This window comes from Melanotaenia boesemani, chromosome 11, assembly GCF_017639745.1.
Source record: "Melanotaenia boesemani isolate fMelBoe1 chromosome 11, fMelBoe1.pri, whole genome shotgun sequence".
Classification (NCBI taxonomy): Eukaryota; Metazoa; Chordata; class Actinopteri; order Atheriniformes; family Melanotaeniidae; genus Melanotaenia; species Melanotaenia boesemani.
The window spans coordinates 35,472,498-35,494,613 of NC_055692.1; the positions used below are offsets into that span (position 1 = coordinate 35,472,498).

The 22,116-nt window shown below is 41.9% G+C and overlaps 1 protein-coding gene across 1 annotated transcript; it reads left to right on the forward strand.

The window, feature by feature from the left end:
- Positions 1-213: 213 nt before the first annotated feature.
- LOC121649049 lies at positions 214-20,230 on the forward strand. The gene is made up of 6 exons (XM_041999578.1): positions 214-326; positions 5,222-5,301; positions 6,923-7,025; positions 10,360-10,447; positions 14,819-15,074; positions 15,117-20,230. The coding sequence occupies exons 2-6, from the start codon at positions 5,223-5,225 to the stop codon at positions 18,470-18,472; spliced, it is 3,882 nt and encodes a 1,293-aa protein (XP_041855512.1). The 5' UTR covers positions 214-326; position 5,222; the 3' UTR covers positions 18,473-20,230.
- Positions 20,231-22,116: the final 1,886 nt, after the last annotated feature.

A 22,116-nucleotide genomic window follows, 5' to 3' on the forward strand; every position in this document is an offset into this window, starting at 1 on the left:
GCGAAAATTCTTTGACCCGCCCCAACCCGACCCGCGGGTAACCCGCGGGACCCGCGGGTTAGGGGGCGGCCCGCGCATCACTAGTGTTAACGCTGTAAAGCCAAGAAGTTTTATTTTTACCGTCTACTTCCATCATCTTTTTATTTAACAGGATCAAATTTCTAAAACTGCCTCAAACACAGTTTTCAGGCGGGTCTTTACATAAACTCCTCCTTTCCAGGATGACTCAGGTATTACAACACTGAACTGATATAAAACTCCTTTATTCTACAGAAACCTTCATTATCATCATCGTCGTCTCAGTTCCACCCCTGCTGAGCTTTCAGGTGAGTCTGATAAAAGCGTTTTTTAAAGGTTTTTTTTTCTCACTGGTCTTTACTAACGTTTAAAACTCTGAATATTTTAAATATTTGCACATTTTTTTTTTAATACGGAGCCCCCCGGGGGTCACAGATTGTTTTTTGCTGCTTTAGCTCGCGAAAAAGGGATGGACCGAGAGAGAACACAGCCCGTTAAAGCCGTTTTTCTCAGTTTCTTTAGGTGCTTCTACTCTGTATCTGTCCCTCTCAGCATCAAGTCAACATAACACACACACCTGACAATGATTTTCTTTCCACGTTTAACAGAGGAAGTGTGTCGTTGCACCTGCCATGTCAGGTACACCAAACACAAAAGATGAATTGAGGAGGTAAAAACAACCAGAAAACGGGCCCAAAACACCGTCAACAGTGATGAGGAAGCGTTTATGCTCTCAGATGGAGCCCACCGGGCGGCGGATAACCCAGCGGATGTCAGGTCCACCAGGTTTCCCGTGAATAACATGATGAACGTCACATTACAGTGGACAGAGGCAAAATGCAGATGAAATTGTCTAAATGAAGAAGATTAAATTATCCTTTTTGAGCCACAATTACCCTAACGTCCTCTTAATAATGAGCTGTAGCGGTTAATAATTCAGTCATGAAAATGAATTGGAGTTTATTTATGCCTAATAAATTACCAATAAATCATGTTAATCTGACTTTACAGTCTAAACACAAGCAGCCAAAACAGTAAAGCTTAACACCATTTCTGATTACAGCAAACCTTTTTGTCTGCACTTGTAATGAATCCGTTAAAGCCATAGTTACAACAACACACTTCCTCTGTTAACATGGAAATAAAATGACTGTCAGGTGTGTGTGCGTTATGTTGACTTGATGTTGAGAGGGACAGATACAGAGTAGAAGCACCTAAAGAAACTGAGCAGAACGGCTTTAACGGGCTGTGTTCTCTCTCGGACCATCCCTTTTTTATGAAGGAACGAAAAGTACTGCGTGCTAATGTAAAAGAAAAACATCTGTGACCCCTGGGGGTATTTTAATGATGTCATTTTTATTAGTTTTTTCTTTCTTTGTGTTTTTCTTTCTTCTGGTTTCATATATAGTAAGTTTACTGATATAGTGAGGACTCTTGCCTCTAAGTTTGTGATAAGTGTGTGTGCATGTGTGTGTGTGTGTACTACGTGTGTTTATGTGAGACTGTGTTTGTGTATTTTGTGGGTGTGCATGTGGGTCAGTGTGTATGACCAGAGAGAAGTAAAGGGGGTACCGATTTCCAGCCCAATGATCTGCTGACATGTACAAACATGGCCACACACACACATTCACACACACTCTATTTTATCATGAACATGTCAGCATCAGACCATATTATCTATATTAGAGCATACTTACAGTTTTATTTATTTATTCGTCGTCACGGTGACCTGTAATCCTGACATTTGACAGAAATCTCAAAATCTGGTCATTTTATTCTGGTTTGTGTTATGTTGAGCAGTGAGTGGTAAACCAGACGAAATGCATAAATCAGTTAGACTTTTTTTCTTGTCCTGTCCAGCACGGTGGTGGCAGAATGATGGTCTGGCTGCTGTGTTGTACTGAACAAGTTTGCTTTACCAAGAGGAGCTTTATGGGTATAAGGCTCCTCCTGATAATCTGATTTATTTCATTTTTATTTTTTATATCTTTTATTTATTTTGAATAATGGAATTTATGTAATCTTGCTGGACCTGACTGGAGGGGACAGAAAAAAATTTGAATAATAAAGAGAAGTAAAAAGAAAGTAAAATAAAGGAAGAGGAGACAAAGATCCAGCAGATAGAAGCAACGAGCTTTAATTCAACCTAACAGCAGACAAGCAGCTGCTACACCTGTACAGAAACACAGCAGAGAATTTCCTACAGCTTTTACAGGTAAACTAAGCAGACAATCATCAGGAGTTCCTAAAAATAACCAAGACAACAACAACCAAAGTACCAGAAACACACACACCTGAACCAAAGCATCTCTTAGTGTATAAACCCACTGGACACCTCAGTGACTTTCAGCATGCAGAGGATGAGGAAGGAGGAAGGATCAGAGATGAGTGTGATCCTGCAGATGGGACCACGTCTCTACGGAGGCTAGAGGCAGACTAGGGCGGCCCAGAGACCCGGGCCATCAGCAGCATCCTGGAGCCACTCCACCATGAAGACGTCCCCCGAACCCACCCAGAGGGCGGCAGAGGAAAGCCCCAGCCAGAGCCTCCCCCTCGGTCACAGGGTACAGCAGCCACTGACCCCGCCAAGAACCGGCTAACCAGGACGGCCAGAGTGAAATAAAAAAGCAAAAACACCACATCATCTCACCCAGATGTGGCAGACCGTTAAAACACCCAGAGCAAATTTGTTTACGAATACTGATTCATAGTGTGCTTTAAAAAAAAAAAAACCTTTAGCGGGACATGATCAAAGCCGGCATCTTAAAGGTTAAATCTTAATTCATATTCATTCAATCATGATACCAAATTAAAGAGAATCCTTTTATTAAAAGAAATAAAAAAATGGTAAAAATATTACATTTTCATCATTTTATTGTAGTTTAAAGTCCAGACTACAAATGTTGAACATAACTTTTTTTTCTTTAATCTGACATTATAAAAACATTAAAATGCTACAAAATCAATCTTTTCAGTGGTAATCAGATGGACAGGCTGGTGATGATTGTCAAAGTCAACTTTGTGTTTAAAATGTTGAATTACAGTGTTTTTAAAATAACCAATGTATGATGAAAAAAAGTGAGCTTGGTCCATCAGGGGTCACAGAGAAGCTGGAGCCTAACCCAGCATGTAGCAGGTGAGAAGCAGGGTGCACCTGGACAGGTCACCAGTCCATCACAGACATTTTAGTTTATTTTTATTCACTCATTATCAATTAAAAGTGAACCTTTTAATGAAAAAATGTTTTTAAAAAAAACTTTGATATTTTTTTGCATTTTAAATATAAAATACATAATATGACTTTTTAACAAGGCATAAGGGTTAATCAATCAAACTGATTAGATATGTATTTGTTTTGAATAGTTTGCTCTAAATTTATTTATTTGAATTTTTCAGGACATCAGGATCTGATATTTGACAGAGTATAATTTCAGCTTTTTTTATACAGCACTAATTCATCTCAAGTCACTTCACAGACATAATCAATTTAATCCAATCCACTGTGATCCAATTAAAACAAACCTGCATCAGTACCATCCAAAATAACTGTTCATATTAACCCGTTCATAAAATAATGACCTAGCTAAGGAAACCAACGGACTGGATCTTTGATTCAATCCTCCAGTTTGCCAGTAATTTATTCATTTAAAAGTTTAAAGTTTTAGAGTTGTTTATTTCATAGTGGGAACAATATCAGTGGAATCTGGAGGGGCCTTAAAACCATCTCTGGCCACAAGGAACCCAACTCCCAATCTGCCATCTGCTCCTCCACCTGTCCAGGCCGCCCTCACCACAAACCTCAGTCCACAGCCACCCTGCACATCTCCTACACTTCCTGTCCAGCGTGCCGCCCCTCCTCCTACAACCTCCTGCCCAGCCTGTCCCTCACAACAAACCAGGTGAGGGAAGAGTTCAGAAGGATCAAGACAAGGAAGGCTGCAGGTCCAGATGGAATCAGCTCGGGCTTCTGAAGACCTGTGCAGACCAGCCAGCTGTGTGGGATAGTGTGTCACATGTTCAACCAGAGCCTGAAACTGGTTCCACCGCTGTGGAAAACATCCTGCGTGGTACCGGTTCCAAAGACCCCAAACCCAAAGGACCCCAACAGCTACAGGCCGGTTGCACTGACATCCCGTCTGATGAAGACCTTGGAGAGGCTGGTTCTTGTCCATCTCTGGCCTCTGGTGAGCCCATATATGGACCTGCTACAGTTCAACTACCAGCCTGGTGTTGGGGTGGATGATGTGTTCATCTACCTCCTACAGAGATCCCTCTCTCACCTGGAGAAGGCTGGCAGCACTGTGAGAATCATGTTTTTTTATTTCTCCAGTGTCTTCAAACCATACAGCCTCACTTCTGAGAGACAAGTTGGAAATCACAGAGGTAGACCGGAGAGGACAATCTTAAGCTTTCGTCTCTGATGGAGAAAACGTCCCACCCCATGCAGGACTTTTTAACAACACTGAGCAGCTCCTTCAGGGACAGGCTGCTTCACCCGCTGTGTGAAGGAGAGATACGGCAGGTCCTTCCTTCCTGCTGCTGTCAGACTCTACAATCTGCTGCCAGTAGCCACAACGAGAACTAATAACACACACAGACGAGCAATAATGTAAACTCATTCTGTATATATGCTGTTAGATAGACTTCTATATAGATTTTATTTAATCTTATCTTATCTTGTCTTGTCTTGTCTTGTCTTGTCTTGTCTTGTCTTGTCTTGTCTTATCTTATTTTGTCTGGTTTTATAAACAAGAAGACATGCAGTACGGGGTCATGGTTGGGGAATCTGGGTCTACTATGATGAGGACTGCCAGCCTCATAAAGTCCTTGACATACCTTAATTTTGACATTTATAACCAGCGTAGCTCAACCAGCTGAACCATCCAGGATGCCGTTGATATTTATGATGATATCATTTATTTTGCTTTTTGCATCCTTCACTCTGCAGAGAAGCTTTACACTTTGTTTTATTTAGATTTAGGATAAAAATGAATGTTACAGATCAAGATAAAGGAGCCTTTTCTTTCTTCATCCCCCTACACAGAAACGGACCTGTCAGCGGTCATTACGACCCTCACCTCTGTGGTTTAATATAATCCCCATTTTTATCAGAAAACTAACAACACTGGTTAAAGTTGATATTTTTAAATATCTTAGTTACGTCTTGTTCCATTACTACTAATTGTATATTGTGTTTTTGCAGCATGATGGCAGGACTGAGGAGATGGAGAACTCTGCAGATCCTGATCCTCTTCAGCCTCCTTGGCCTCAGCGGACAGTTTGGTATTAAACTCTTTTTATCTTAAAGGAAGATTGTGTAAGAATTACGTCCATCTAACGTTGGAATCGTTTATCTTTCTAACGTACAGCACATTCTACCGCTCACGGTGAAAGCTCGTCACCTGACAGTTGATGAGTTTTCACTCAGCTGAAGACGTTCATGAGATCATAAATATTGCAAACTGTCAGATATGGTTCCTCTGTGTTAAGAAGGAAGAATGGTTCTCTGTTTTGCCGTCTTTTCCCGACTGCTGTGTGTCTTCAACAGAAAAGAGAAGATGCATCAGTTTGAGTAAAAGGATGTGTTACTTGGAGACATCCAGGTGGTGACTGGCTTTTGTCAGGGACCTGGTTCCTGACATGTTCTGGGTTTATTTCAACAGGGTATTTTTTCACTGTGTCTGAAGAAACGCCTCTTTGATGAACTATTAAACATTTAATAAATTTGTCGGATAATGTCTAAAATGTGGAGAGAAAATCAGGATGTTGTTAACCTGCATCACTCTCACAGAACTCCCTTCTATCAGAAAGACATCTTTAACTGTAATTCTTACACAACTGGTTCCTCTTCCTTACTTGCAGGATTAAAGAAACATAACATAAAAGGTGTAATCTTGTACACGTTTGTTACACAACAGTATGACTGATGATGAGTCCGTCAGTCACGTGACTCTGCAGAGATGAAAAGGAAGGAAGAGCTCAGTGCATCGTGACACGTCCCTCAGCAGTCCAGGCCTATGGGGGCATGACTGAGTAAACAAAGTTTCCCATTAGGGACAATAAAATGACTTCATATTACTTACGGGATTGCCAACCACACCTAGGATTTTTCAGAAAGGAAGGCTTTAAGCCTGGTCTTAAATAGAAAGAGAGGATGTCTGCATCCTGAAACCAAACTGGGAGCTGGTTCCACAGAGAGGGCTCTGGTAACTAAATGTTCTGCCTCCCATTCTGCTTTTAGACCCTCTAGGAACCAGAAGTAAAGATGCAGTCTGAGAACAAAGTGCTCTGTTGGGACAAATCTGGAACTCTGAGATCATTAAGATCCAATGGAGACATAAAACCTGAATTTCATCCACATAGCAATTAAAGTTTATACCATGCTGTCTAATTATGTTACCCAAGGAAACATGTGCTAAAGGAAAAGTATCAGTCCAAGTACAGAACCCTGAAGAACTCCATGACTCACTCTGGTGTGTGAGGAAGACTCATCGTTTACATTAACAAACTGAGTTCTATCAAATAAACATGACTTTAGCCGGCCTAATGCAGTTCCTTTAATCCCAATAACACGTGTAACAGAAAGTTGTGATCTGTGGTGTCGAACGCAGCACCAGGATCTAACAGGTCCAGACAGGAGTCCTGTATCTGAGGCCATGAGAAGATCATTGGTAACTTCCACCAGGTCTGACTTGTTCACCCACCCGAATAAATGTCCCAGAAAACTCCTTTACCAGTCTGTAAAATAACATCAAATATCCACAATTCTGTGTGTGTGTGTGTGTGTGTGTGCGTGTGTGTGTGTGTGTGTGTGTGTGTGTGCGTGTGCGTGTGTGTGTGTGTGTGTGTGTTGGGGGGGTATGGGTTCATTGTGGATGAACTTTACACTGTCTGAACGTTGCAGAGATGAAGGAGGATCTGAGGGAGAAGGTCGAGCCTGATGTTGCTGCACTGCATCGCCTCCAAAGACCGCCTGGACAACTGTTTCACTCTGCAGACACAAACAGGTAAATCAGCTCTGACTTTAAACTGCTGTAAGATTACGGACTCACTCACATCTGCTGACTGGCTATGACTTCGTCTGGACATTCACATTTTACTGCTGGGGTAATATTCCAGTTACAGGCAGTTCAGTTTATAGAAAGTTTCCTGATTCCTACTGAGTCTGAGTCATTTTACCTGTTTAGTCTGTATAGAAAACAGAAAACCATCATTTCCACATCTCATCACCCAACATTTTATTCCCAGTAAAACATAGATAACATATCAGATGTTGAAACTGAGACGCTTCACTCACGTCACTCATTCAAGTAAACATTTATGTAAAACTAGATTTGAAGCTCACTAATAAAAGCATGAGAGCTGTTTAACGATACGCTCTTAGCTCGTGGGATCTGGATGTGTGGACCCTGAGCGCTGTGTGATAAACTGAATGCCAACTCTCTGATGAACTGGTCTGGGGAGGGTTTCTGGGGGAGCATGGGCTCTGGGTGAGCTCTCTCCAAGCTGGGACTGGGGGCGACCCAGAGCTCTACAACACATTTTAACTGTCTAAAGTTTTATTTTATTTTATTTTATTTTGGTCATTCTATCTTTGTTTGTATTCTTTGTTTGTCTTATGTTTTTGCATAAATGAAAAAAAACTGAAAAAAGAAATTTGAGCCCAAGAGCAGGAAATAAATAGAATTTACCAATCTCCTAAAAACATTTACTGCATCAAAAAAATTAAACAAAAACTACATAAATCACTAAACTCTGCAAAGAGAGCAGAGCACAGGAAAAGATCTGGGACCAAAGAGATCTCTGTCAGAAAGGAAAAAGAAACGGTTTCGTCTCTGAATAGAAAACCAAAAATAAAATAAACTATGTACCACTATGTAACAGGAGGAAAGGGGGAGGAGAAGCTGTCTTATTTAAAGATTCATTCCAGTGTAAAGAGATTTCATTGGGTGATTTTACTTCTTTTGAATATCTTAGTTTTATTTTAAGGGGCGTTCCTAAAATCCTATTTCTAATCATCTACAGACGTCCAGGACACAGTGTAAATTTTATTGATGAATTTTTTGAATTATTGTCGGTTATCTCTACTGATTTTATTTATTTATTTCATCTTAACTGGGGATTTTAACATTCACATGTCTCTAACCGCTTTTATTTCCAAGATTATTGAGAAAGTTGTATTTCACCTGCTTCATGACTGTAGATCACAGAATCCTGTTGAACAGGCTGAAAAACTGGGTTGGACTTTCTGGAGCGGTTTTTAACTGGTTCAGGTCCTGTTTAGAAGGCCGGAGTTATTTAGTTTCAATCAGCAGCTATGAATCTGAGCGAGTGGCCATGACTTGTGGAGTCCCCCAGGGGTCAGTCCTTGGACCTCTTCTGTTCAACTTGTATCTGCTCCCTTTGTGTTAAATATTACAGAACTATAGCATTAGTTATCACACTTATGCAGATGATACACAACTTTATGTGTCTCTGTCATCAGATGACTGCAGTCCAATAGACTTAATGTGTCAGTGTCTGGAGCAAATAAACACCTGAATGAAGGAGAATTTACTACAATTAAATGAAGATAAAACTGAGATTATTCTGTTTGGTAGCAAAGAGAAGAAGGTCAGCATTGGTAAACACCTGGAGACTCGGGCTCTTAAAATCACCAACCAAGTTCGTAACCTTGGAGTGTTGATAGACTCAGATCTGACTTTCAGCAGCCACATCAAAGCTTCACTAAGAAGCTTTTTACCAGCTCAGAAACATCAACAGAATTAAAAGTTTAGTCTCCCAGAAAGACCAAGAGAAACTCCTCCATGCATTCATCTCCAGTAGGCTGGATTACTGTAATGGTCTTTTAACAGGACTTCCTAAAAAGAGCATTAAACATCTGCAGCTCATACAAAACACTGCTGCTAGAGTTTTAACCAGGACTAAGAGATCTGAACACATCACACCAGTTTTAAAATCTTTACACTGGCTTCCAGTCAGTCACAGAATAGATTTAAAACCCTTCTCCTTGCTTACAAATCCCAAAATGGTTTAGGACCAGAATACATGTGTGATATGTTCAGAGAATATAAACCTAGCAGAGCTCTTAGATCCAAAGACTCTGGTCAATTAGTCTAGACCAGAGTCCAGACTAAACATGGAGAAGCAGCATTTAGCTGTTATGCTGCAAACAAGTGGAACAAACTACCAGTGGAGATTAAACTTTCCCCAAATGTAGACATTTTTAAATCCAGGTTAAAAACATTTCTTTTCGCATGCGCCTATGCATGAAATCTGCATGTTAACTTTTTTAACTTATTTTGCTTTTAATCATTTTAATGTAATTTATTATTTTATTGTGATTATGTGTTGATGCCTTTTACTATTTCTAAATATCGGTAATGTCTTTGTTTTATGTAAAGCACTTTGAATTGTCCTGTACATGAAATGTGTAATACAAATAAACTGCCTTGCCTTGCCTACCAGTGGAGAAGATAGACACTGACAGAACAGAACTTCCAGCTTTGGATTTCATATTTACTTGTTAAAGATAGAAAAATGTAGTTTTGGCCCTGAGAAAAGACCACATCCACCACAGATGCTGCAACCCAGCTCAGACATTGTCTCCTACCTCCAAAAGCCTTCTGAGAGCTTGACCAGAATCTTCTGTCCAGTTAGTCTAATTCTGTAACACGAGTCCAGATCCTGTCCAGATGTGTGTGTGTGTAGTGGAATTTTATTTATCAAAGATCACACACTAAGTGAGAATCAAACAAAGTATTTAATTAAGAGCTGATCAGCAATGAGAATCCCACAGTCAAAGACGTTTTGGCTGCACGAGTCTGAACAGATGGATTTGGGTTTGGTTTATAAAGGCCAGCATGAGCTGATCACATCAAGGTAAATCATTAGTACTCTGTTTCAAAGGAATGTTAGAAGATTGGAAGGGGAAGTGGAGAGCTCACTCAATTCTTATCTGGGTACAAGTCATCCTCCTTCCTCAGTAAAACACAAGACAAGGTTTTGTAACAATGCAAAGTGCATGTGTATAAAATTTTCCATTACATGTGTTACATGTTTTCTCCATGTCATTTTGTTATAAGGTGAAACATTTTAGTGTTAGAAATATATTTTAATGCAATTGTTTGTCTCGATCCAGCAGGAAGTGGGATGACACAGGCTGTCTTACATCATCAGCCATAAACAACATCAGGGAGAAACCGAAGTTTAACATCATGATAATTCATGTTTTAATGTGTCAGTGACGAAGATAAAGACTGCTTCCTGATGTTCAACCTCTAACAAACTAAAAATCATTCAGTTGATTTAACTGATATTAACAGATTAAACTTCCATCAGGTTGAACGTTGACCAGAGCCCGATGAGTTTGCTGCGTGGATTTCAGGAGAGTGGAAACTTCACAGCTTGTGTCACAAAGAAGGAACAGGTTGGTGAGCTTCAAGGAAAACTTTATTAGTTATTGTAATTATTGATGTAACGTAATATACTATATGATACTATACAAAACTGCATTTTCATTATACTATATACACTACCGTTCAAAAGTTTGGGGTCACTTCCCTATTGAATCCCATGACAAAGTGACCCCAAACTGTGTTGGGAACGGTAGTGTATATATATATATATATATATATTAGTATGTATTAGTATGTATTAGAAAACCCTTCCCTCACCCAGCCCTCCATCTCCACTGGGTAGGCTGTGTGACTGTACATCTCAAGCTCGGGTCCTCTATCAGTCCTTCAGTCCTCCATTTTTCTCCAGGTTCTCGTGTTCCTTTTTCTTGATATTTCCATCGATGGGGATGGCTACATCCATCACTATGTCCGGTTGGTTGGCCACCACTATTTTGTTGGTTTGTGTCTGGAAGTCCCACAGGATCTTCGCTTTCTCATTCCCCACCTCCTTGATTCTGAATGTGACCTAGGGGTCTCCAGTCTATATTCTGCACAGATGTTTCTGTACGCTGTGCCGGCTACTTGGTTAATATATCCATGTATTCTTTGCCTGCCAGTATCTATCACCTTGCTATGAGGTGCTGGATTGTTTCAGAGGCCTCTTTACACAACCTGCAGCTGGCGTCCTGCTTAGTGTGGTAGATCTAGGCCTCGATTGCCCTGGTACTCTAGACTCGCTGCTGTGCTGCCATGATTAGCGCCTCTGTGCCGTCCTTCTGTCCAGTCCTTTCTAGTTATTGGCAGGACTTGTTCATATCTGCCACTTCAGCTTTTTGTGGTGGTTCATCCCATGCAGGGGTTTGTCCTCCATGATGGCTCCTCCTTTTCATTCTCCTCCAGGTTCCATTGCCTGAGACACTCACTCAGTGCTTCATCCCTTGGGGCCATCTTCCTGGTGTATCTATAGAACTTAGATGTTTCATCTTGGATAGTGGCTCTGATGCTCACTAGTCCTCAGTGGAATCCTCTATGCATGGTAATCAGCTTCGTGTTTTAACACTTGTGGTCTGAAGTTCCATATATATATATGTATATATATATATATATATATATATATACATATATATATATATATATATATATATATATATATATATATATATATATTTCCCCCAAAGAATATGTTGACCGCCAGCTTTGCAGCTGGTTTAACTAAATTCTCACCTACTGAATGAGGTTTTCCTGCTTTGGCGATCAAGAAGGACACCTTGTATGAAGCCTCTGCCTTTGTATTTTGTAGTTTGTTTGTTTTTTTTTTTTGTGCGGACCAATAGTGAACCGGGGACCAAACTTTGAGAAAGGCTGTAATATATACACTGCTCAAAAAAATAAAGGAAACACTTAAACAACACAGTGTAACTCCAAGTCAGTCACACTTGTGTCAAATTAAACTGTCCACTTAGGAAGCAACGCTGACTGACCATCAGTTCCACATGCTGTTGTGTAAATGGAACAGACAACAGGTGGAAATAATAGGCAATTAGCAACACACCCCCAATAAAGGAGGTTCTGCAGGTGGTGACCACAGACCACTTCTCAGTTCTGCTTTCTGGCTGATGTTTTGGTGACTTTTGAATGCTGGCGGTGCTTTCACTCTAGTGGTAGCATGAGACGGAGTCTACAACCCAAACAAGTGGCTCAGGTAGTTCAGCTCATCCAGGATGGCTCATCAATGCGAGCTGTGGCCAGAAGGTTTGCTGTGTCTGTCAGCGTCGTGTCCAGAGCATGGAGGTGCTACCAGGAGACAGGCCAGTCCATCAGGAGACGTGGAGGAGGCCGTAGGAGGACAACAGCCCAGCAGCAGGACGCTACCTCCACCTTTGTACAAGGAGGAACAGGAGGAGCACTGCCAGAGCCCTGCAACATGACCTCCAGCAGGCTACAGATGTGCATGTGTAGCTCAAACAGTCAGAAACAGACTCCATGAGGGAGGCATGAGGGCCGACGTCCACAGGTGGGGGTTGTGTTTACAGACCAACACCGTGCAGGACGTTTGGCGTTTACCAGAGAAAACACCAAGATTGGTAACTTCACCACTGTGTTCTTCACAGATGAAAGCAGGTTCACACTGAGCACATGAGACAGACGTGTTAGAGTCTGGAAACGTCGTGGAGAACGTTCTGCTGCCTGAACGTCCTCCAGCATGACCGGTTTGGCAGTGGGTCAGTAATGGTGGGGGGTGGCATTTCTTTGGGGGGGCCGCACAGCCCTCCATGTGCTCGCCAGAGGTAGCCTGACTGCCATCAGGTACCGAGATGAGATCCTCAGACCCCTTGTGAGACCACATGCTGGTGCGGTTGGTCCTGGGTTCCTCCTAATGCAAGACAATGCTAGACCTCATGTAGCTGGAGTGTGTCAGCAGTTCCTGCCAGACGAAGCATTGATGCTATGGACTGGCCGCCCGTTCCCCAAGACCTGAATCCAGCTGAGCACATCTGGGACATCGTGTCTCCATCCACCAACGCCACGTTGACCACAGACTGTCCAGGAGTTGGCGGATGCTTTAGTCCAGGTCTGGGAGGAGACCCCTCAGGAGACCATCCGCCACCTCATCAGGAGCATGGCCAGCCATTGTAGGGAGGTCCTGCAGGCACGTGGAGGCCACACACATTACTGAGCCTCATTCTGACTTGTTTTAAGAACATTACATCAAAGCTGGATCAGCCTGTAGTTTTTCCACTTTATTTTGGAGTGTGACTCCAAATCCAGACCTCCATGGGTTAACAAATTTCCATTGGTGATTTTTGTGTGATTTTGTTGTCGGCACATTCAACTATGTGAAGAACGAAGTGTTTAATAAGAATGTTTCATTCATTCACATCTAGGATGTTATTTTAGTGTTTCCTTTATCTTTTGTGAGCAGTGTATATCAGTGGGGCAAAAATGTATTTAATCAGCCACCAACTGTGCAAGTTCTCCCACTTAAAAAGATGAGAGGCCTGTAATTTTCATCAGAAGTTTACCTCAACTATGAGAGACTAAAAGAGGGAAAAAATCCAGAAAATCACATTGTCTGATTTTAATTAATTTGCGAATTATGGTGAAAAATAAATATTTGGTCAACAACAAAAGTTCATCTCAATACTTTGTTATATAGCCTTTGTTGGCAATGACAGAGGTCAGACGTTTTCTGGCAGGTTTCCACACACTGTCGCTGGTATTTTGGCCCGTTCCTCCATGCAGATCTCCTCTAGAACAACCATGTTTTGGGGCTGTCGCTGAGAAACACGGACTTATAACTCCCTCCAAAGATTTTCTATGGGGTTGAGATCTGGAGACCAGCTAGGCCACCCCTTGAAATGTTTCTTACGAAGCCGCTCCTTCGTTGCCTGGGCGGTGTGTTTGGGGTCATTGTCATGCTGAAAGACCCAGCCACGTTTCATCTTCAACGCCCTTGCTGATGGAAGGAGGTTTTCACTCAAAATCTCACCATACATGGCCCCATTCATTCTTTCCTTTACATGGATCAGGTTTCACCTGACCATATGCCCACTTTCTTTGTCCCACCTTGTCTTAGCTTGTTTAATATCCCAGACACCTTTTATTTCATTCTTATTCTCATTTAACATATTCCTATAATATATAGTTTTTTTACTAGATCTTATTATTTATGTTAACTTGTTTTTAAAGTTGTTTTATATCTATTTTCCCGTTCTTTTTTTCTTAATTTAATAACAGTTCTATAAAGATAAATTTTCATATATATGATAATATAGATGTGTATCAGAGCTACTCAAGTCTGTCTGATGGGGGTTGCAGTCCTACCGGTTTTCAGTGTTTCCCTGCTCCAACACCTGACTCAAATTAATGAGTCATTATACAGAACTTCAAAAGTTGTTTAATCCATTTAATTTGAGTCTGGTGTGGTTATATATAAATATAATTAAATATGATTATTTATATAATGATCAGAAAGTAAGTTTGTTGGTAGCTGGTAAGCTAGCTCGTATGCAGGGAGACAGGGTTAGAGGGATGGGGCAAAATCACAGATGGTGATGCAATGACCTCTTCCCGGGTTTTTGACCAGGTCTGCAGAGCCAGGTGGTGTGATGGACATCAGTGTGGTGTGGTGTGAAGAGGTTTATGATGTGAACCACATTTTAAATGTCCTCTCTGCTGTGAAGTAAATTACGTGAGTTTATACTGTATGAACTGTAAAAGATGAGTCCAGAAGTTGGATTAAGGGGTGATAGATACATCATTTCTTTACTGTTTTATAGACGGTATTAAAGGTTTCTAAAAAAAACTCATAAACAGACCAGAGAAGATTCAGACTTCCTACAACTGTTTTCCTGTAATAATGGTTCCCTCATCGAACACACATCCCTGCTTCATCCAAGTCTTTGCTTTATTTTATTTTTCAGGATCTTGACGTCCTGTTGGCACTTACTGAGAAACAGAAGACAGACGACTGGTTGCTAACAGCTTCAGAGATCTCACACAGCTACAGCCAGAAACTTCTGATAATGACTAACAAAGACAAGTCAGCGAGTGACAGAGTCCACCAGGAATACTTCATGGATCCTCGTTACTCTGAAATAGTCAGCGAGGAATGTTTGTACAATGAATCCTGTGTACCAGAAGTAGGCAGCAGCTCTGTAGTGAAAATATTTGGAAGCGTTTCAGAGGACGGACAAACTGTTTCTGGTCTTTCTGCTTCATCACTTGCTAATCTGATGCTGAAAACATCTCTGGAAGCAGCAGGAGTTTTCTCTCTTGATGGAAACACGACCACAGAGTTCCAACATAACTTCATGAGAGTTTTTATGGTCCGGGGACTGAAAGCAGTCTTAGAAACCAACCAGGAGAATCACCAGATTTACCAGGTGATGGGTCAGCCGGACTCAGTCTCCACGTACAGAGTTCCTCAAAGAGAAGTGGATCCCAGCACCCAGTACGACCACCAGCAGATAATCATGTTACAGGATGATGAAGTGGTCAGAAAAGCTGCATCTTTTCTTTATGAGAAGCATCCAGCAGTGAGTTCCGTCTATGTTCTGGATGACAAGCAAAAAGTGAAACTGATTGGAGGTAAATCAACACCTCTGTCAGAGAACAGCAGGCTGGTTCTGGTGGGCCACGGAGCCAGAGACCAGTCTGGAGAGATGAGAGTTTCAGGGTTCTCGTACGAAGATGTGTCCAGCATCATTCAGAGCACCTCCAGGGTGGGAAATAAAATCAGAACAACCAGAGTGTTGGCCTGTGAGGTGGGATCGGATCAACGGTTCATAGAAAGTCTGCTGAAGACGCTGAGAGGAGCCGGCATTGAGACAGAGCTGCACCTGTGGAACGCTGTGATCCAGGTCACTCAGACGGGACACATAATCAGTCGGGACGTCTCTCCAGATGGACCGCAGTGGAGACTCAACGATGGCAGCAAGAAGGTGGTGGCAGCTCTCCACAGGAACGGAGAGATGATCCGAAGACACGAGTCTGGAAGTAGAGGAGAGCAGGTTTTTACCGAGGAAACAAACTTCCTAAAACCTCCCAAAAAGAAAGGACAAGCAGGACCTCCAGCAGAGGACAGAAGTAAACTCTACAGAATAATGTGGCCACAGGAACCAGAGAGATTTATTTCCCCAGACGTTTATAATAAAATGGATCAAAATAAATTTGGTGACGTTGAGCAAATAAAAAAGGACTTTAATGAAATTGAAGGTCTGACTTGGGGAATGTTTCACTCCGACCAACAAGCACCAGAGAGAGTCCCTATCAACCCCAACATAGAAAATGAGTGTGTAATATTAGATACAAATGGTAATAATATAAACTGGTTAAATGGCAACCAGAAGCTCCAAATCCTTCAAAACTGTTATTTGATTGATTCAGGAGCACGAATCAGAAAAATAATCAGTCACTACGGAAAGGATGGAGAAAACAGGCCCACATATCTGATGGTCAATGACTGGATTTTTCTTGTTGAACAACAACATCTGTATGTTTATCCAGTTGGAAAAAGACTTGATCAGAATGAAAGGGAGGGTCACATGCAAGAAATCATGAACCTAATTGAAAGTCAGAACCAAGAAGGCAAAGAAAGCTACAATAGTATCCGACATGAAATTAGAAGACAGAGTGATTATCCTTATTATGTGACGGGTATTTTCACTGGAGAGAGAAGACGCAAACCCATAAATGAGGAGCTCTTTCTAACCTGGTATTTTACTGCATCAGTCATTGCTGAATCTGCTAGAAACTTCCGGACATTTCCTCTGACTCTTATGGCTCTGGATATGTCTAATAATCATGATGAAGGAGCTTTGCAACTGTTATTTGATGAACATCCGATGGCTCGAGGAGGAAGCTGGATTAATAAAAACCTGCGAGGATTCAGAGGCTCGGCAGCACCTGACGAGTCCAGCTCAACCCCACGAAACACACAGTTAGAGAAACTCAAAGATGTTTTAGAGAAGGAATTAAAAATATTCCAGGAATGGAAGGAAAAAATAAAAATCCAGGATTCACAGGTACTAAATCAGATGGTAACTCTGATACAAACATATAACATATTTGAAGATGTTACACAGTTTCAGGAAGATTACAACAATTTCAAAGCATTAACTACAACAAACGTACCTTCAGCTTCTGGCTCTCTGGGAGGCCACGATGACAACTTTGTGACAATGAATTATTTAGAGAATTCCAGGAAAAGAACCAGGAAATCTGCCAAACAAGGAGAGGATCTGGCAGGACTGGACCTTCAGGATGGAGCTGGAAATGAGGACATCAACCCTGAAGCTGCTGAGTTTAGAGCAGAGTTATCTCCAGATAATCAACAGTACAACAGAAATATGACGAAGAACACTGTTTCAGTGTCTAATGATGTCTCTAATGGTGAGAGGATGCAAACGATCCACCGGAACGGTCTCATCATGGTGGACTCATCATCAGAAGATCTGAATGTGAGGATCCAGACCAAAGAGGAAGAGTTGAAGCTACATCTGCTCGGCTACAACAATGGAGACAAACATCAGCACCTGCAGTTTCAGAGCTCTGACGGGGTCCTTTTTAAAGTCACAGATGGAGACGTTCGTCTCTTTCAGATGGAAGCTTTCAAAGTGACTCTGAAACAGTCTCAGGTGGACTGTCGTTTGGACCTCAGCTCTCAGAGAAATCTATCAAAGGTCCATACAGTCCAAGGATGTCCCTCACAGTCCAATGACATGTCAGGGAACAGTGAGGACAACTCTCTGATTGGTGGGTGGAAGGATGACGCTTTGGATGGAGGAGGAGGAGACGACACACTGATAGGAGGACATGGAGCTGACATCCTGATTGGTGGGACTGGAGACGACACTCTCTATGGTGAGGATGGAAACGACACGCTGATTGGAGACTCTGGCAGGGACGTCTTCATTCCTGGACCAGGGTCTGATCTGGTGGACGGAGGTCCTGGCAGAGACACTGTTCTGTACCGGGGAGATCATGAGACGGGTAAAGGGGTTTATGTTAACCTGCTGAGTGGACAAGGACGCTTTGCTGACGCTGAGGGAGACGTGTTGAAGGACGTGGAAACTGTGGTCGGCACCATCTACTCTGACATCTTGGTGTCCGGATATGAAAGCGCTCTTCTCCAAGGCTCAGATGGTAACGACATCTTGGTGTCCACAGGTGGAGATTACCTGGTTGGTGGTGAAGGAAACGACGTCTACATGTTGGCTTTCCACCGCGGCTCAGCTACCATTGATAACTGTGCTAAAGACAAAGCCACAGATGTCCTGTACTTGGACTTGGAGTCATCAGCGTTGTTTGACTGCCAGCTTTTATCAGACAGAGTCCTCCTGACTTTCACTGGAGCCAATCAGACTGCTGTAAAAGTTGGACTGAGAGGCTCGACCAGTGATGGTGGTGAATGTGGTCATTTGGTGCTGGTTTTCAGAGATGAAGAGGCGTCAGTGAATGGTCTGCTAGAAGAGTGTCATGTCAGAGTGAATGACTTCTGGGTCAGAGGTGGATCAGAGAGAGTGGACACCTGTGACGGTTCAATTCCCTGAACAGCTGGAAAACGATGGGATGGATGATTCGGAGCTGATGACCCTCATGGGAAGCATACTCATTTCCAGTTTAATCTCTCCGATGTTTTTGCTTAATTCGCAGCGCTTGTAGCATGTTGAGGCAGAGAAGTCGCCGCCAAGAAGATTCACGTTTGATGTTTTCCACAATTTACCGTCTAATTTTCTATTTTACAAACGTCTAAAATCACTGCAAGAAGAAAGCTGGCGAGATGAAAAATTCTCCAATGGCGATGTTTCTGATCACAACAAAACCCCCAAAAACTAAACTGAAATGTTTTAAAAAGCAGAAAACAGAAATCTGACTTGTTTTCATGAACTGGCTTGAAATGAACAAACTGGGGAGTCAGCAGATGGAGGGAGGGGGTGTAACTCAAATATACTTCCTCCAGTCCAACCCGAGACTAACCTGGAGAAGAACTATGGAGGAAAATGGAGAGCCCTTCCATCTCTGGGAATATCTGGAATACAAAACCATATCTAGGAAAAGCTCTAGACAGGAATCCAAACCTTCCATGGAAACATGAATCATGTTGATCTGGATGGAAAAGCTTTTCCATTTTTAACATCATGGCTGTCTGATTGTAAAACATCTGTTCACATCTGTGAGCGTCAGATTTACGCAGCTCAGAGAAGATAAATGACCAGAAACCACAGCTCCCACTTCATCAGACTGGCCGAGGCAGCCGTCTGCTTCATGGTGGTCAACAATCTCTGAGGAACGTTTCCTAAAAGCAGCGTCACCAACCAGAAAGCAGGTTCTCACCATTTACAGCGTCGTAAAGACCAGAACTGCCTAAATAAATGAGTTAATATAGTAATTAATGAATAAAGAGGTGAATAAGTAAATTTAAAAAACATACCAATCAATTCAAATTGTTTGTATTTGGTTATTTATGGATTTCTAAATTCTAAATCTTTTTTCTTTTGTTTACTTTATATTTATTGGTACACTTGTTTTTATTTTCTAGATCTAGTATTTCCACCCGTTTATGTATGTTAACCCCATAATGCCTGAATTTATTCACAATTCTGTAAAAACAAAATATAGTTAAAAGAAAATCAGGGATAAAATGAAAAAGTATAATTAAATATTAAATAATCTAATAATGATAAATAAATACACAAACAGGAGTGAATAAAAGCTAATAAATAAATGAATGAGATAAAAAGAAATATAATACAGATCAGAAGTGGCATCAAGGTGATAAGAAGGCAGATTTCTTAAAGTTGGCCTGAAACGTGATTGGTCACCACACGAGAAACAAACACAACCAATCAGTTATCAATAAATCCACAGGAGACCAGTTTGCTCTGCCTGAACCTTTTACCGAAGGAACAAAAAGGTTAAAAGTGGGAAAGTAGAAATGGTAAATAAAGTGGATTAAAAGTAAAAATATGATGTAGAAACCCATAAATAACCAATAATTAGAGCCATGAACAGATAAGGTACTTGTTATTTATGAGCGCTCTGGTCTTTGATCAAACATGACATTTCAGACTCCAGACTGTGAAATGAAACTTTTACTTTGTGTATTTTCTTCTTCCAAACATCTGCATATTATTTGTGTTTACGACTTTACAGCATCAGCAGAACGTGACTCTAACATGTGTCTTCAGATAAAGCTTAAAATGCTCCTGCAAATAAAGCTCTTCACATAACCCTGAAATGCTTCTTTTAACCAATTATTTCTCGTCTTGATCATCAGGGTGAAGTAGAAATGCGGTGGTGGTCAGTAAACTGTTTACCAACATGTGGCTGGAACAGGTTGATTTAACGGAGGACTAGAACATTTAGCTTGATCATGTGTCTCTAACTCGGCTGCTTTTGGAGTGAGTTAGTTTAAAGGTTCATTCCCAGGAGACCATCTCAGGTGTTTGACTTCTAAAAGTTACAAACCACATCGGAAATAAGAAAACATGACATGGAAAACTGCAGCAAATCAGGAGGCTAAATTTGTCGCCTTTGAGCATAAAATCCAGGCAACATTAATTTTTATTTACAGGTCATGTTTGTGTCTTTGCTCATTAATTATACATAAAAATACTCCAAATTAAGCAGAGAAGACTGCTGACATCTGCAGAGGCTGCTTTCACAGAATCAGACAAATAAGTCGATTAGTTCTGAGGAAATAAATGAAATCTAACAACAAACTGTTTCTTCTACCAATTCTGCCACATTAAAAACATACAAGGTCAGAAAAATGAGCCATTTATTCATCTTTCAAATAACAGCCAAATTAACAAAACATGGAAAAAGGTTCACAACGTATCTGAAAACAGGTCACCTCCCCTTTCTTTTGGCGTTTCTCTTCACGTCGGACCATCCAGAAGCAAGATTCCTCAGATGGAAACTAGTTTATATGGCGCAACAACAGAAACATGTTTTCATGGTGAAGCCTGCAACTCAGACTTTTACATGTTTAGAGAAATAAACCACTTAAAAACTAAATGTCTCCGGTTCTGGTTCCCATTCAGTCCAGCAGTGATTCTAAGAGAGATATATGGGCCACCTTTCGTCAAACTGATTTGACAGGTGGTATCGAATAATCAGAAGCTGCCACGTCATCACCAGAAGTCCCTCCTTAACCGGAAGTCCCGCCCCCTGCTAGAGACCTTAAGTCCCTCCTCAGCCGGAAATGTCGTCATCAGCCGGAAATGTCGCCATCAGCCGGAACCTGCGTCACAGCCAGGATCCCCGCCTCTTCCACGGTTTTAAAGCCAATGAGGTGGGTCGGTCCGGCGAGGGCATGTCGGGGCATGTCAGGGAAAAACAGTCAAAATAAGAAGAGAAGCTGTTTTTTTACAGTAGCAAAGTACGGAGAGAGAAAAAAATGGAGAGAAGATGAGAAACCAAGACTGTCAGTGGAGGTGAAGCGGTTCCTGACGCGAGCAGCGATGAGTAACCGAGGTGCATCAGGGTCGAGAGTACTCCTCCGGTGATCAGTGAGACTGCTGTAACCATCTATGAATCGACGCGCTCGATACCCGGAGCTCCGGTGAAGAGAGTTGTGCATTACCAACGGGTCCAGATGCCTTCGTCCGTGTCTCTGCGCGACGAATGGTCTCTAGCTCCCTACGGAGTGAGCGGCCGGTGGGGGTACATGTTCAAGTATGAGACGGGAGAACTCTGTATGTACCAGGTGGATGGGAATGAAACTTTCAGAACTTTACCGAATGTAGCGTCTCTGACCTCCAGCGACTGGGGAGTGCTAAAGATAGTGGTCCCGCAGTGGCGTGGAGAGGTTGAGCTAGGCTCCTCAGGTGAATACGAGCATACAGCGGCCTCTCCTCCTAAGTGGTCTAGACCAGGGTTTTCCCCGAGCAATTCAGAGAGGGACGGCGGAGGAAGGCCTCGTTATAGCGCTGTGTGGCAGTCAAAAACCACCACCTCAGGCCGCTGGTTTTTTCCGAGCCAGCCTCCGGAGTCTCAGTGATCCATGGGATCAAGAGCACTTTATTTGGGAGTTCTTTAATTCAGAATGCGGTGTCTTCCAGACGGTGTTGACACTGCCTCACGCTGCCTGGACTGAAAAAATAGAAGAAAATAGCGACAAGATTAGTACCCTCTTCCGCGACTGTTGCAACTGGAAAGACGCCATATAGGTGAAAAAAAACTTATTTTT

Bases quoted from the DNA above. Each gene is read 5' to 3' on its own strand.
- LOC121649049 (XM_041999578.1), top strand. From the start codon at position 5,223: ATGATGGCAGGACTGAGGAGATGGAGAACTCTGCAGATCCTGATCCTC. The intron at 10,448-14,818 runs GTTGGTGAGCTT...GCTTCATCCAAG, and splicing joins GTGTCACAAAGAAGGAACAG to TCTTTGCTTTATTTTATTTT. The intron at 15,075-15,116 runs CTGTAGTGAAAA...AGGACGGACAAA, and splicing joins ACCAGAAGTAGGCAGCAGCT to CTGTTTCTGGTCTTTCTGCT.